We start from the raw sequence: 12,137 nt of genomic DNA on the forward strand, positions 1-12,137 counted from the left end.
CTTGCTCTGTTGCCGAAGCTGGAGTGCAGTGGCCCACAGAGCTCACAGTAACCTCCAACTCTTGGGATTAAGTGATCCTCCTGCTTCAGCCTCTAGAGTGGCTGGCTACAGGAGTATGCCACTATGCCCTGCTAATTTTTTAAAAACAATTTTGTAGAGATGGTGTCTTTCTATGTTGCCCAGGCTGGTCCTAGAGTGCTGGCCTCAAAAGATCTCCCTGCCTCAGTGTGAGCCACCACACCTGGCCTCCTGTGTCTTTTTGTAAGGACATTAATTCCATTCATGAGGGCTCCACTCTTATGACCTAACTACCTCCCAAAGGCCCCACTTACTAACACCATGACATTAGGGGCTAAGATTTTAGCATATGAATTTTGGGGAAACACAAACTTTCAGTTCGTGACACTGAGTGAAAGAATGAGAGATGAACGTACTGGAGTGCTTGTCAGTAAACAAATGAAGCAATCAGAACAAGCAAGTGCAGCCAGGGATGTGGGAAATGGGAGGCGTGAGGGACACTCAGGAGCCCACACTTAACTCCTGGCATATCAGACACCAGGTTAATGGCATTAAGACCACTTCTAGGTCCTCCAGAAGGAAGACCTGAGTTACCTAGGGATGCAGGATAGCCTAGAAGAGAGACAGACCTGAGTTCTAATCCTGAAGGTACAATCCTGGCAATTTACTTATAGGGCCGATGGAAGAATTCATTGAGATAATTTGCGTCAGGTGCATGGCATGACAACCTGGTATTTTGATATGACCCTTTTGATACAGTCATTATGCCATGCTCAGCTTTACCCATCAAGATGCTTCCGTGTATAATAGTAATAATAGTTGATACTTTTGAACACCTTTTCCCTTGAGAGTCTTCCAAATTCTATAGGAAAACTACCTTACTTAGTGCTCAAAAAGAAACTCTATGAAGAATTTCATTCTCATATTATGAGGCAACCAAGGTATAGAGTGGGTGACTAACTGTCCAAAGTCACACAGCTGAATGAGGTACAGTATTTGACAACCTTGGTGATGCTACCCTACAGCTTCTCATTTGCTCCTAATGTTATTTTAATTTTATGTCTTCTCCATTAAAGAGAAAGATTTTAAAATTTAATTTAAGGAATATCTATGGAATCACCCACCACGTGTGCAATATTAAGGACTGTGTGAAATTAAATGAACAAATACTTATCATTGATTATGACTTTCTAGAAGAAAGCTGTAACTTCTTTATATTATTGGACTTTAACATCTTTGTGAGAGAATTTTAAAAATAGGGCAAGGAATGATACAGGGATAAAACAGAATTTTCCAGAGCAGGTAAACAACTCCTTTGAGTGCAGATGATGCTGCAGTGAACTCTGAGACGTCCTAAATGTTTGCTCTCTAGTGGTGATGAAGTCATCTTCAGAACTGATCTGCTTCCATCAGACAAATTCCAAACAGTCCAGGCTCCTAGATAAGTTTTCAAGAGAGGTAATGCACTTGATTTCATACCATTTCTGAAATCTCCAAATGAAAAAAAAATGTTAGTTATGTGTAATGGGGCAAAATGTCATTTGTCTTTTTGGGGAGAATGGTCTGAATGACTGTCATCAGCAACTTTGAAGGCTGTTTTTTTTTTTTTTTAAATGGAGTCTTGCTCTTGTTGCCCAGGCTGGAGTGCAATGGCACAAATTCTTCTCACTGCAACTTTTGCCTCCTGGGTTCAAGCGATTCTCCTGCTTCAGCCTCCCAGTAGCTAGAATTACTGGCGCCCGCCACAATGCTCAGCTAATATTTGTATTTTTAGTAGAGATTGGGTTTCACCATGTTGGCCAGGCTGGTCTCGAACTCTTGACCTCAGGTGATCCACCTGCCTCGGCCTCCCAAAGTGCTGGGACTACAGGTGTGAGCCACCGCTCCCGGCCGAAGGCTGGCTTTTTTACCATCATTGAAATCAAGTTAGAATGCACTGTCTCTTCATAGGTAACAAGTAAATCTTTGTAATCAATTGGAATAAATTCCAATGAGCTTTTTGAAAAAATGAAATTTCTGGGATATTATTAATGATGCACATAGAAAGACAGTGAATCCAATGTACATTTTCTTCAGTTTTGATAACGTTACTGTGATTCCTCGCTTGTCCAAAAGAATCGAAGAATGAGTTCGTTCTAGCTTTCTACAAATGAATTCTGCATTTCACTCAAAATGAAATAAAAGAGCAAAAGTTATCTGAGTATACCATTAAAGTACTATATATCTGTAAATTACTTTACACTTGCTATCCTCGGCTCATCAGATTAAGCTACAATCAGAACGTCTCATTTATAAACGGAAAGTTGATCAGCTTTTTACTTCCGACCACAAGTTTATCTCCCCTCAGATACCACTGATCCAGTGAGGCATTTAGCTTGCCATAGGCCAGGCTGGGGCCAGTACCACGGCATCCGCAAGGGTGCCAACCTTGTTTGTCTGGATGCCTCCAGCAGATTCGCGCAAACTGCAACTGGTTTTACCTGATCAGGAATACTGTTTGACCGAAGAGTAATTTAGGAGCCAGAGATGAAGTGAGTAAACGTTCAACCGAGGGGTCAAGGTTTCAAACGCACACGTTCTCTATCCCACCAGGAAAGTTCGATACTGTAACAGTGTTTTCGTTTTTCCTTGTCCACCCTAAAGGTTTTCCTCAGGATATTCCCAAAGCCTCCGTCGGTCTGGGGGCAGGAGTAGGGAGAAGGGATGAGGTGACTTTTTGGGCGGGGTGGGGGGACGTCTGGGCAGCCAGGGACCTGCCCATTCACTCCCCTTTCCCAGCCCCGGGAGGGCGCAGCGCCCGGGTGGGGAGCCCGAGCCAGCCCAGGCCGGCTCTGGCCTCCTGACCCAGACAGCGCAGGGCGCGAGGGATCGCGCGGCCGAGCCCGGGTCGCGCCGCTCCCAGCATCGGGGCCGCTAGCCAAGAGTTCGAGGCCTTCCCGATCCGGATGTGATGAAAAAGAGCAACAGAGGGAGAAGTGTTTCAGGATTGTAGGAGTGGAAGGGGGGAAAGAGAGGCAGAGAGGGGGAAGGCCCCCTCGCAGGGGAGCCGGCTGGAGTGAGCTGGCTGGAAAGAGGGGGCGGAGTGCGCGGAGTCAGAGCCGCCACCGCTGCCGCAGTTGCCGCCACTGCGGCGTCTGGGCTGAGCCGGAGGGAGGCGGGAGGACGCGCAGGGGCGGCCGCCGCCGTCGTCAGGCCACCGGGGCGAAAATGCGGCCGCTGCCGGAGGCTCGCTAACTTTCCGGGGCGGAAGAGGAGGAGGAGGAGGAGGAGGAAGGGGCTTGGAGCGACTAGGGGGGGATGCGGAGGTAGGTGGTGGTCTCCGGGCGGGGAAGAGGAGGGGTTTGATCCCCATCCCCGGGGTTCTCCCAAACCCGATCTCTCTTTCCAGCCCCTCCCCGCTGGGTCCACCTCGGACCCCCGGGACCCCGCCGCTGTCAACTTGAGCTGTAACAGTTTTCCTCGCAAGTTTCAAATCAAAACTTCCCCGGGGTGGAGTTTGAGGGAGGGAAGTGGAGGGGGAGGGAACGTCCCGCAGGGGTGGTGTGCTCTTCTCTAAAAATATTTTTTTTTTTCAATTTTGTATATTTTTCCGCCAGAAGCAGTCAGTTCCCTGCACCCAGCACCTCACAGCCCTTCCTCCGTGCGCCCTGCCGGGCGGCGAGCTAGGCGGCAGCGGCGCGGCGCGGGCTCGGCGGAGCGGCCCATGTCCGGCGCGGGCGAAGCCCTCGCTCCCGGGCCCGTGGGGCCGCAGCGCGTGGCCGAGGCGGGCGGCGGCCAGCTGGGCTCCACAGCCCAGGGTGAGTGCGCGCTTGCAAGTGGCAAGCTTCTTTGTCATTGTTGCATTTTTCAGTTTGCTCACAAGTGTACAGATAGGGGTGGGGGGAGTGCTGTGAGGAGGGGCTCCCACTCGTAGTTGAGAACTTTTGCACAGTTCGCGTTACTCAGGCAAGTTTTTCAGGATCCTTGCCCTAGATCAACAACCGGGTAAGAGGGCGGGAACCGTTGGTCCCTCCACTCCCCCTTCCTTTGGTTGCGAAGAAACAGGATGACAGGATTGCTTCTTTCTTAAGCATATGCATGTTTGGGCCTAAGACTCAATGTGTAGATTCTGAAGCGCTTCTCCTCTAGGTCTCTTCAGCAGATCCAGGACTGCCGCAGCTCTCTGAACAAGCATGCACTTACTCCATTTCATCTTTCTGTTTCTTGTTGGCTCCTCTACCACCCAGTTGATAATTCAGGTTTCTGTGACCAGTAGCTTTGGAATGGCTTATGCTTGTTTTCAATAACTGGTTTGTTTTGAAATAAATAAACAAGGTTTATAAGAAACACTTTCCAAGAATGAATTAGCTTCTTTGTGTTCTTCCAAAGTGTAAACACACACAGCCTATAAAATACTCTTGTGTCTGGGAAACTTCCATAACAAGCTTCTAAACGAGTTGAACCTTTCTTCTCTTGAAGGCAATATACTTTAGGTTTCCATTGGTGACAGAGAGGAAGGTTCTTAAACTTCTAATGCATTTTACTCTAAGGATGGTTTTGAGCTAAAGAATTCTGTCACTGATATATCAGAACTAAGTAATTTTTCCAGTGCTCAAAAACCTAGCATATACTCCTGATTTTAGGCATAAACTGATAGCTTTATTTCCCACTTGTACTAATGTAGTGAATCTTAGGGATTTTTTTTAAGGCAGCAAAAATTGGGGAAGGAGTTAACTTTCAAGCTACAATAGGTAAAAGCAGAAAACATCTGTGGTTAAATTAAAATGTTCTGGCACCCAGGGCTGTTAAACTGAATTACATTTATCATTATTTTTTGCCTCTAAATGAGTGACTCAGCTTTCTAAACAGAAAATAAAAATGATTAACTGCAGAAAATCAGAGAACTAGAATGATAAACATATGTTTTCTGAGAAGCAGCCCGTGTTCTCCACCTTGTATTGTCAGCACAATCATTTTCCTGTCATTAGGCATGCCCTTAGTAGTCATATCGACTCATTGATGGGCTGTTTATGCTCACACTTGAGCTGCTAATCACAATTGTTAAACCAGGCTTATGTCAAAAATCAACATCAAACACCCAAGGAAAATAATTTGACCTGGAAATAGCTAATATCTACAATATCCAACTTTAATAGTTTGCATTTCTAAAATCATCTGGGAGAATGTGCAGTGGTACTTAATGTACCTGTGCATTAGGATGCTGGATGGTGTCATGTGATCTGAACTTAAGAACCCGAAAATCTAGAGTGGCCTGAAGTAGCACATTTGTTGGGTACAACACACGTTATCAGTGTAGAAACTCTTGGGTTATATTTTACCTGAAAATTGCCTTAGCTTTAGCAACATTGTTATACATTTTTATTATTATTAGTTTAACTTTGATCCAAAATTTTCTTTAAATAGGGATCAGTTTAATTTAAATATAAAGTTGATTTTTAAAAAGAGAGTCTGTAGAATCTTGTTAAAATATGATGTCTTAAACAGGCAGATGTCATAAGGTGTATTTAAAGAAAGAAATTCTTGGAGCAAATGGTTAGAGGAAAGCTTCAAGGGAAGCTTGGTTAGGTTGGTTTTATTGATAAAGACATTTGTGAAGAAGCTTTGCTCGAAGGCCACTCTACTCTTAAGCCTTTTCTCAAGTTCTTTTATCCTCTTGCTTCTGTCCTTGGATTCTTTATCATCCTTTCTGAAGAATAGCTTAATAATTCTACGGTAGGATATGGCTGCTTAGTTAACAGAAACCTAATTTTTAAATTCTTTATATTAAAGTCAGTAAGAAAAGTGGAATTTTAAATACAAATTAACAGAAAAAAATATTATTTCAGGAACATGAAGGATATGATCAAGTCTACCCCTGCAAAGTTAAATATATATATATATAGGTAAATAATGACATTACAAGCTCTACATTTATTACTGTACTATATTGTGATGAGCTATCCATACTGTTAACCAAAGGCATGGAACATTACAGTTGAAAGTAATTTTGGGGATTCTCTAATCTGAACTCCACATCAAGTCTAAAATTCAATTCTACATCCTTTTAGGTGTTTTGTTAAAAACCTGTAGTGAAGCCCATTCTAGTATTAGCATTAAGAATTAGAAAGGTTGTCCATATTAAGAGCATACTCTTCCTCCTTAAAGTTTCTACCTTTTTGTTGTGGTTCTGCAAGGCTTTCTATTGTTTTGAAAGCATTAAAAAGCATTACAAATCTTTCCCATGTGTTTTGAAAATAGTTACAGAGCAGGGACATAAGCTTACATGCTCCAGGCTGTAAGAGGGAACCAGGATAGATGTCAGACAGTATGGAGCAATGGGGATTTTGGGGAACTGGAGAGCTCATGGGCCAGGAAACAACATTCCTCAGTTTTAGCTAATTGTTGCCATGTGGGTTAGTATCTTCAGATATTTCAAGTGATACTGGAAATCCAGATTTTTATGTATCATCTCTCCATTTTTAAGAGTTTGCAACTAATTAAACACAAATTTTGTGCAGGCCAAACAAAACAACCACAACTGTAGGCTGGATATGGCCTCTGAGCAGCTAATTTGTGATCTCTCATACAGAAAATAGAAGGTAAACATGTAATTTAAAGCTATATTCTTATTTGTTACTACCTTGTGAAATATTGATTTACTTTCTCATGCAAAGTACTTGTATACATGTCTTGATAGGTGAAAAGCCATTTCAGTTATACTTTATTTTAAGAGATAATGGTTCTTGTTTGTGTGGTCCCTGTAATTGCCATTTGTCCTGGTTTGATTAAACATTTTAAAATTCGTGTTATGGAACCACATTGAAAATGTATGTATTTGCCTTTTGGTGCAATAGTTACTAGAACTCCTATAATCCAAAGAGCCTTTGAATTAAGTGCTTCTTTCATAAGTTTGGGATTTGTAACTAGAGGGGTCTTTAGAAATAATTTAATCCAACCTGCTCATTTTTTAGATAAGGGAAAGGATGTCCAAAGAATTTAAGTGACTCGCCCAAGGTCTCATACACAGTCAGTAGCAAGAAATCAGGGTAGAAGCACAAATTATAACATAAATTGTATGTCATTGTGATAAATGCAGTTGAAGTAGAGAATCAGTTCAACTTTTTTATAGGGCTGGATGCATTGACAATAGGCTTGGGATATTGTGAATCACTTGAGCTTGTTCCCATCCCTGTATCTTTCCCCCAACCCCCCAAGACATTGCATTTGTCAAGACGTAGATCGTTGGACTCTGAGTGCTAGAATATACTTTAATGTGATAATGTGTGATTTAATGCACTCTTCTCTCTTGGGAGAGTCCTCTGAGACTATTAGGCGGACTTTTCTTAGCAGGATGCAAAATGCCAGTGAAGTTAATTAAAAATAATCTAAAATAGAAGCTGGGGAGAAAATCAAGTTGAAATTACATAAGAAGAGCTTTGATTTAGAAGCTTAGCTGAGTTGTCAGTAGTTTATAGAGGCTAATCAGATTTTCTTTTTGGGAAGCCAGTTTATTTCAATGTATATAATGTATACTTGTACATATCTGTATTCTTCTATTTTTATCATATTATTTTATCCTTTTGATTAAGGATGGCATTTCACAAAATGTGTCATCTTTGAACAGCTTCTAATCCTGGTTCTCTACTGGGGACAATTTTGCTCTTCAGGACACATTTGGCAATATCTACAGGCATGTTTGGTGGTCGTAATGGGGGTGCTACTAGCATCTAGTGAGTGGAGATCAGGGACACTCCTGAACATTCTGTAATGCATAGGATAGGACAACCTTTACAAGAAAGAATCACCAGTAATGTTGAGATTGAGAAACTCTGCTATCCTTGAGGCAACTGACGTTTTTGGTTTCATCCCAGACTTATAGAATTAGGATCTCTGGATGTAAGAGCCAAGAATCTGCATTTTAATCAAGCTCCAGGTGCTCCTTAACTCTAGTTAAGAATCATTGTTTTACGGGCTTTAATCTCTAAAAAGGATATGTTATAGTGATAGACTTTTAAAAACAGTCCTTTTTTTTTTTTTGGAGGGAAAGACTTCAGAAAGCTTTTTAAAAGTTCACCTTTTCAAATTCCAAAATTTAAATTGTTATCACTCCATGTAAACTCTCTAATAATCCTCTCTAAGATTTTTTGTCATACGCTTCAATTCATCCTCAAAATACTGCTGCATAGTCATCCTCAAAAAAGCTTATTTATTTTCATAATTATATGCACTATAATACAAATATATTTTTAACAATATAAAATAAATGCAAAAGTAAAAATTAATAAGGATGAGAGACTAAATAAATAGAATTTTAATACTTTATTTCACTATCTCAGTAGATATTCTTGCTACCCTACACTTTGGAGACTCCAACATATGGCAAAACAAGGAAAGAAATCTCCAGTTTTCACATGAGTTGTGTTCCATTGTAAATTGGACTTTTAGAGCCTGGATTCTACTTTCTCATAGAAATAGAGGGATAAATTATATTTAGTTCCCTAATAAATGTCAAAAGATTGTTAGAATTAAGTTTTATTAAATTTTGTGTGCTTTTAATGATAACTCACAGAAAACATACTATTATAAAACTGGCAGCAAATACAAATAACCAAGAATAAAATTAAACTGAATAGAAATTGGTTTAAAACACTTTTTGAATACAGATGCTTGAGGAAGTACAAGCTAAATTAGAAAAATATAGAAGGGCATGTAGATTTGAAAGAGGATTTGGGAACATTTTGAATTTAGAAAATGAATCTTAGAACTTATACTTCTAACTTTTTATGTCTAAAGGAACTAATGTACATTTTATGATTTTAGTTATACAAGTGGAGGGCTTATCAGCTGGGCATATTCATTTTCCCTTTGTTAAGAAAAAGAACCAAATGAGTAAGAGAAGAATGTAACTGGGAAAAAACTAAAAACAGAGGAAGGAAGTGGTTAAAGAAGATATATCTGTAAATTTAAGAAAGCATTTGGAGAGGTTGAACTGTTTAAGAACTGTGAAAAAAAAAGTTCTAAGGAATAGCATGGTACATGCTGAGCCTGTGGCTGGCATGTTAAGGAAATCAGTGCCATAGTAGAGGCACAAAGAAAGTGTGATGGCAGAACATGGGCGAGAGAAAATATCTCTAGTAGGGGATTTGGAAAAGCCTCAAGAAAAGTTTTGATTTGAGTTGGACCAGGAAGCATAGCATGGTTGTAGGACTCAGTTCTGTGGAGATAATGGTAGAAAACAAGGCTTGGGGGAGATGATTACAGAATATTGGGTACTTCACCAAGACCATTGTTGGGGCTGTATGAAGGATCGGAGAACAAGATAGCCTAAAGTCAGTTTCAGGAGGGCCCTGATTCTCTTGCTGAGGAGCTTGCATATCTCTTCTGTAGGAGTTGGTGACCACTGAAGTCTCTTAAGAAGAAAAGGACAAGAACCACTTGTGTTTTTAGGAAAACTGTTCTGGTGACAGTTCATAGAATGGTTTTGGAGGAAGAAGCAAGAGTGGAGGCAGTGATTATAATAGGCTGACAAAAGATTAGAGGACTTAGGGCAGCACCAGTAGGAGTAAAATTGAGGAAATTGATTTAAAAACAATAGCAAAAATAGGATAGAGCTTTACTCAGCTGTGAGAACCCCTGAGGGAATAGATTTTTACTTATTCATCTTTGAAACTCCTGAGACCAAGCACAGTGTCCACATTTTGATGAATTGATATGGTTGGGTAAAAAATATAGATATAGATCTATAGATAAATATATAGATCTATAGATAAATATCTATCTATCTATCTATCTATCTATCTATCTATCATCTATCTATCTATATATTTTGAGATGGATTCTTACCCTGTTGCACAGGCTGGAGTGTAGTGGTATGATCTCGGCTCACTGCAACTTCCATCTCTCGGGTTCAAGCGATTCTTCTGCCTCAGCCTCCCGGGTAGCTGGGACTACAGGCGTGTGCCACCAAACCTGGCTAATTTTTTGTTTTTTAGTAGAGATGGGTTTCACCATATTGGCCAGGTTGGTCTCGAACTCTTGACCTTGTGATCCCCTGCCTTAGCCTCCCAAAGTTCTGGGATTACAGGCTTGAGCCACTGTGCCCAGCTTCCATTCCTTTTTATAATGGAGTTAATAGACTGCCAGTTAAGGGACCTGCTATAGATATGGTGTCTCTGGATTTTGGCAATCAGACAACATCTTTAATGATAGTTTTCTCGCCTAGCCGGTGGTTGGGTAAAATATTTTACATGGGAGATGGTGGAAAAGTAGAAATTTAAGGTAATCCATAAGTTTGCTTTGGAGCCTACGTGGCAACCTAGGAGGAGCTGTTGAGTCTTCTTAGTCACAGGAGCATTGGTTATTTGGTGGATACAAAAGATGAAAAGAGGTTTGGTTTGTTTAAGAGAAACAGGGTGCATGGAAGACTTCTCTTGCTTGGATGGGTGGATTGAATACACTCACTGTGCACTAATGAGAAGAAAGCCGGAAGATAGAGAGAAAATGAAGATGAAAGGAGATGGAGGAAGGAGGAAGTGGTGCAGTAGGTGTTTGTAAGGGAAAGATAAAAATTCTGGGATGGAATGGGATGAAGGGACCAGTCTTTGGAAAGTTGGGAATATTCCTCTTTGAGATGGAGGTGGGAGAAAAGGATAGGTGATAATCTAGAGAACATTTGATGTGAAAATGAATATTGAGGGCCTAGATCTCAGCAAAGTAAATGGTAACATTTTCTGAGAGCAAAGGAGGTTAGGATGAATCAAGAAGTTTGAGATGTCTGGAAATGATTTGGAAGAGGGAAGAATTAAAGAGATAGTCAATCTGGGGCAAATAAAATGCCTGCTGGGTAACACAAAGAAATTAACTGGGACTGAATGGCATGAATTCTTAGTGGAAGTGATCAGCATGGTTGATTGTCTTTCTCAGCCAGGGAGCATGCAGGAGCTTGGGAAGGGAAGCAGATAGAATGGATTTTGCAGTTAGCATAGGGTTGGAGGTTGGCAGGGTGGAAGTGATGAGAGGATGACAAGTGACAAGGGATGCGTATCACGCATGTGTGGGAAGTGTTTATGTTAACCGGTCTTGTATTCCAGGCTGGGAAGAGAATCCAGAGACCAGAAATGCAATTGACAGGCTAAGACCTCTGGCGAGAAAAAAAATTATGGCTGTTGCTTTGATTGGTCAGTTCACATATGAGGATTTAATATATATGATTGAGTGACCTTTACATGGCTATGAGGGAAGCTGTGGAATTTTTGGGTGTGTAAAGGCTTTTCCTGTTTCTTTGAACCTCGTTTCCTGGATCTTGTTGAGATGATTTCATGGAAAGAAGGCCTAATAACAGTGTGCAATTATTTTATTGGATTATGTTTCTATAATAATAAAAGGTTTGGGAGTAATGAGGAAACATCAATTGACACAATCTAAAGTTAGGCCATATGCAAATACAAAGTTATTTAGAACAACAACACATGAAACAGATAAAAAAAAATTCAACCAGATTATCTTTCTGAGACAATGTAAATGTTTTTCTGTACAAAGGCAGAGGATAAATCGTGATTTCTATGTTTCTACTTCTAAAAGCATTCAGTTTTTATTAAGAGAATACATTCTGTACTGACTAGATTCTAGATTTTGGACAATTTAACTTCAGTGATTCATTGGAGTAGATCAAAGAAAGTTGCTGCAGCCCTTCTGTCTTAATCAGTGCTATGTATATGCACCAGTATTTTGGATACTTGATCTCTCTCTCTCCCTCCGTCCCCTTTTCCTCCTCCCTCTCTCTCTCTGTTTGTCTTTCCAGTAACACTTTATTGAAGTTACTTAAACTTTTAATATCTACTTTTTACATTAGCCTACATGTCCTGAAGGAGGAAAGCTTTTTAACCCTAAGTTTTTGAAGTCTAGTTATATTTTATAGATTCTTCTTCTAATCACTTAGGGTTTGCTAAGTAGAAACTATGAGAAGAGTTATTTTAACATGAATTTAATTTCGTTTGTGGTTTTTACTTACAGTCTACTTCTGTTTTCAGATTCACACCCACATGATCTCAAGTGAGATGATTCATATACATGTGCTTTTATGCCCAATTTTTGGTAGTTTCAGGAATAAAGTCTGAAATTAATTTTTATGCTAGCACATA

At 40.5% G+C, this 12,137-nt stretch overlaps 1 protein-coding gene across 5 annotated transcripts in view; it reads left to right on the forward strand.

The window, feature by feature from the left end:
* The first annotated feature begins 1,314 nt into the window (after positions 1-1,314).
* The window catches only part of MDFIC (MyoD family inhibitor domain containing), a 98,151-nt gene continuing 87,328 nt past the window's right edge, over positions 1,315-12,137 (forward strand). Inside the window, exons 1-3 of one of the 5 annotated variants that reach the window (XM_063815540.1) lie at positions 1,315-1,476; positions 2,472-2,549; positions 3,615-3,815. In XM_063815540.1, coding sequence (XP_063671610.1) covers positions 3,722-3,815 — 94 coding nt within the window. In that variant the 5' untranslated portion in view covers positions 1,315-1,476; positions 2,472-2,549; positions 3,615-3,721. Of the gene's footprint in view, positions 1,477-2,266; positions 2,550-3,188; positions 3,324-3,344; positions 3,480-3,614; positions 3,816-12,137 lie in introns of those variants that run through there. The other 4 variants (XM_016958059.4, XM_063815539.1, XM_009454059.5 and 1 more) reach the window with 4 other exon arrangements.

This window comes from Pan troglodytes, chromosome 6 (assembly GCF_028858775.2).
Source record: "Pan troglodytes isolate AG18354 chromosome 6, NHGRI_mPanTro3-v2.0_pri, whole genome shotgun sequence".
In the NCBI taxonomy this organism is placed as follows: Eukaryota; Metazoa; Chordata; class Mammalia; order Primates; family Hominidae; genus Pan; species Pan troglodytes.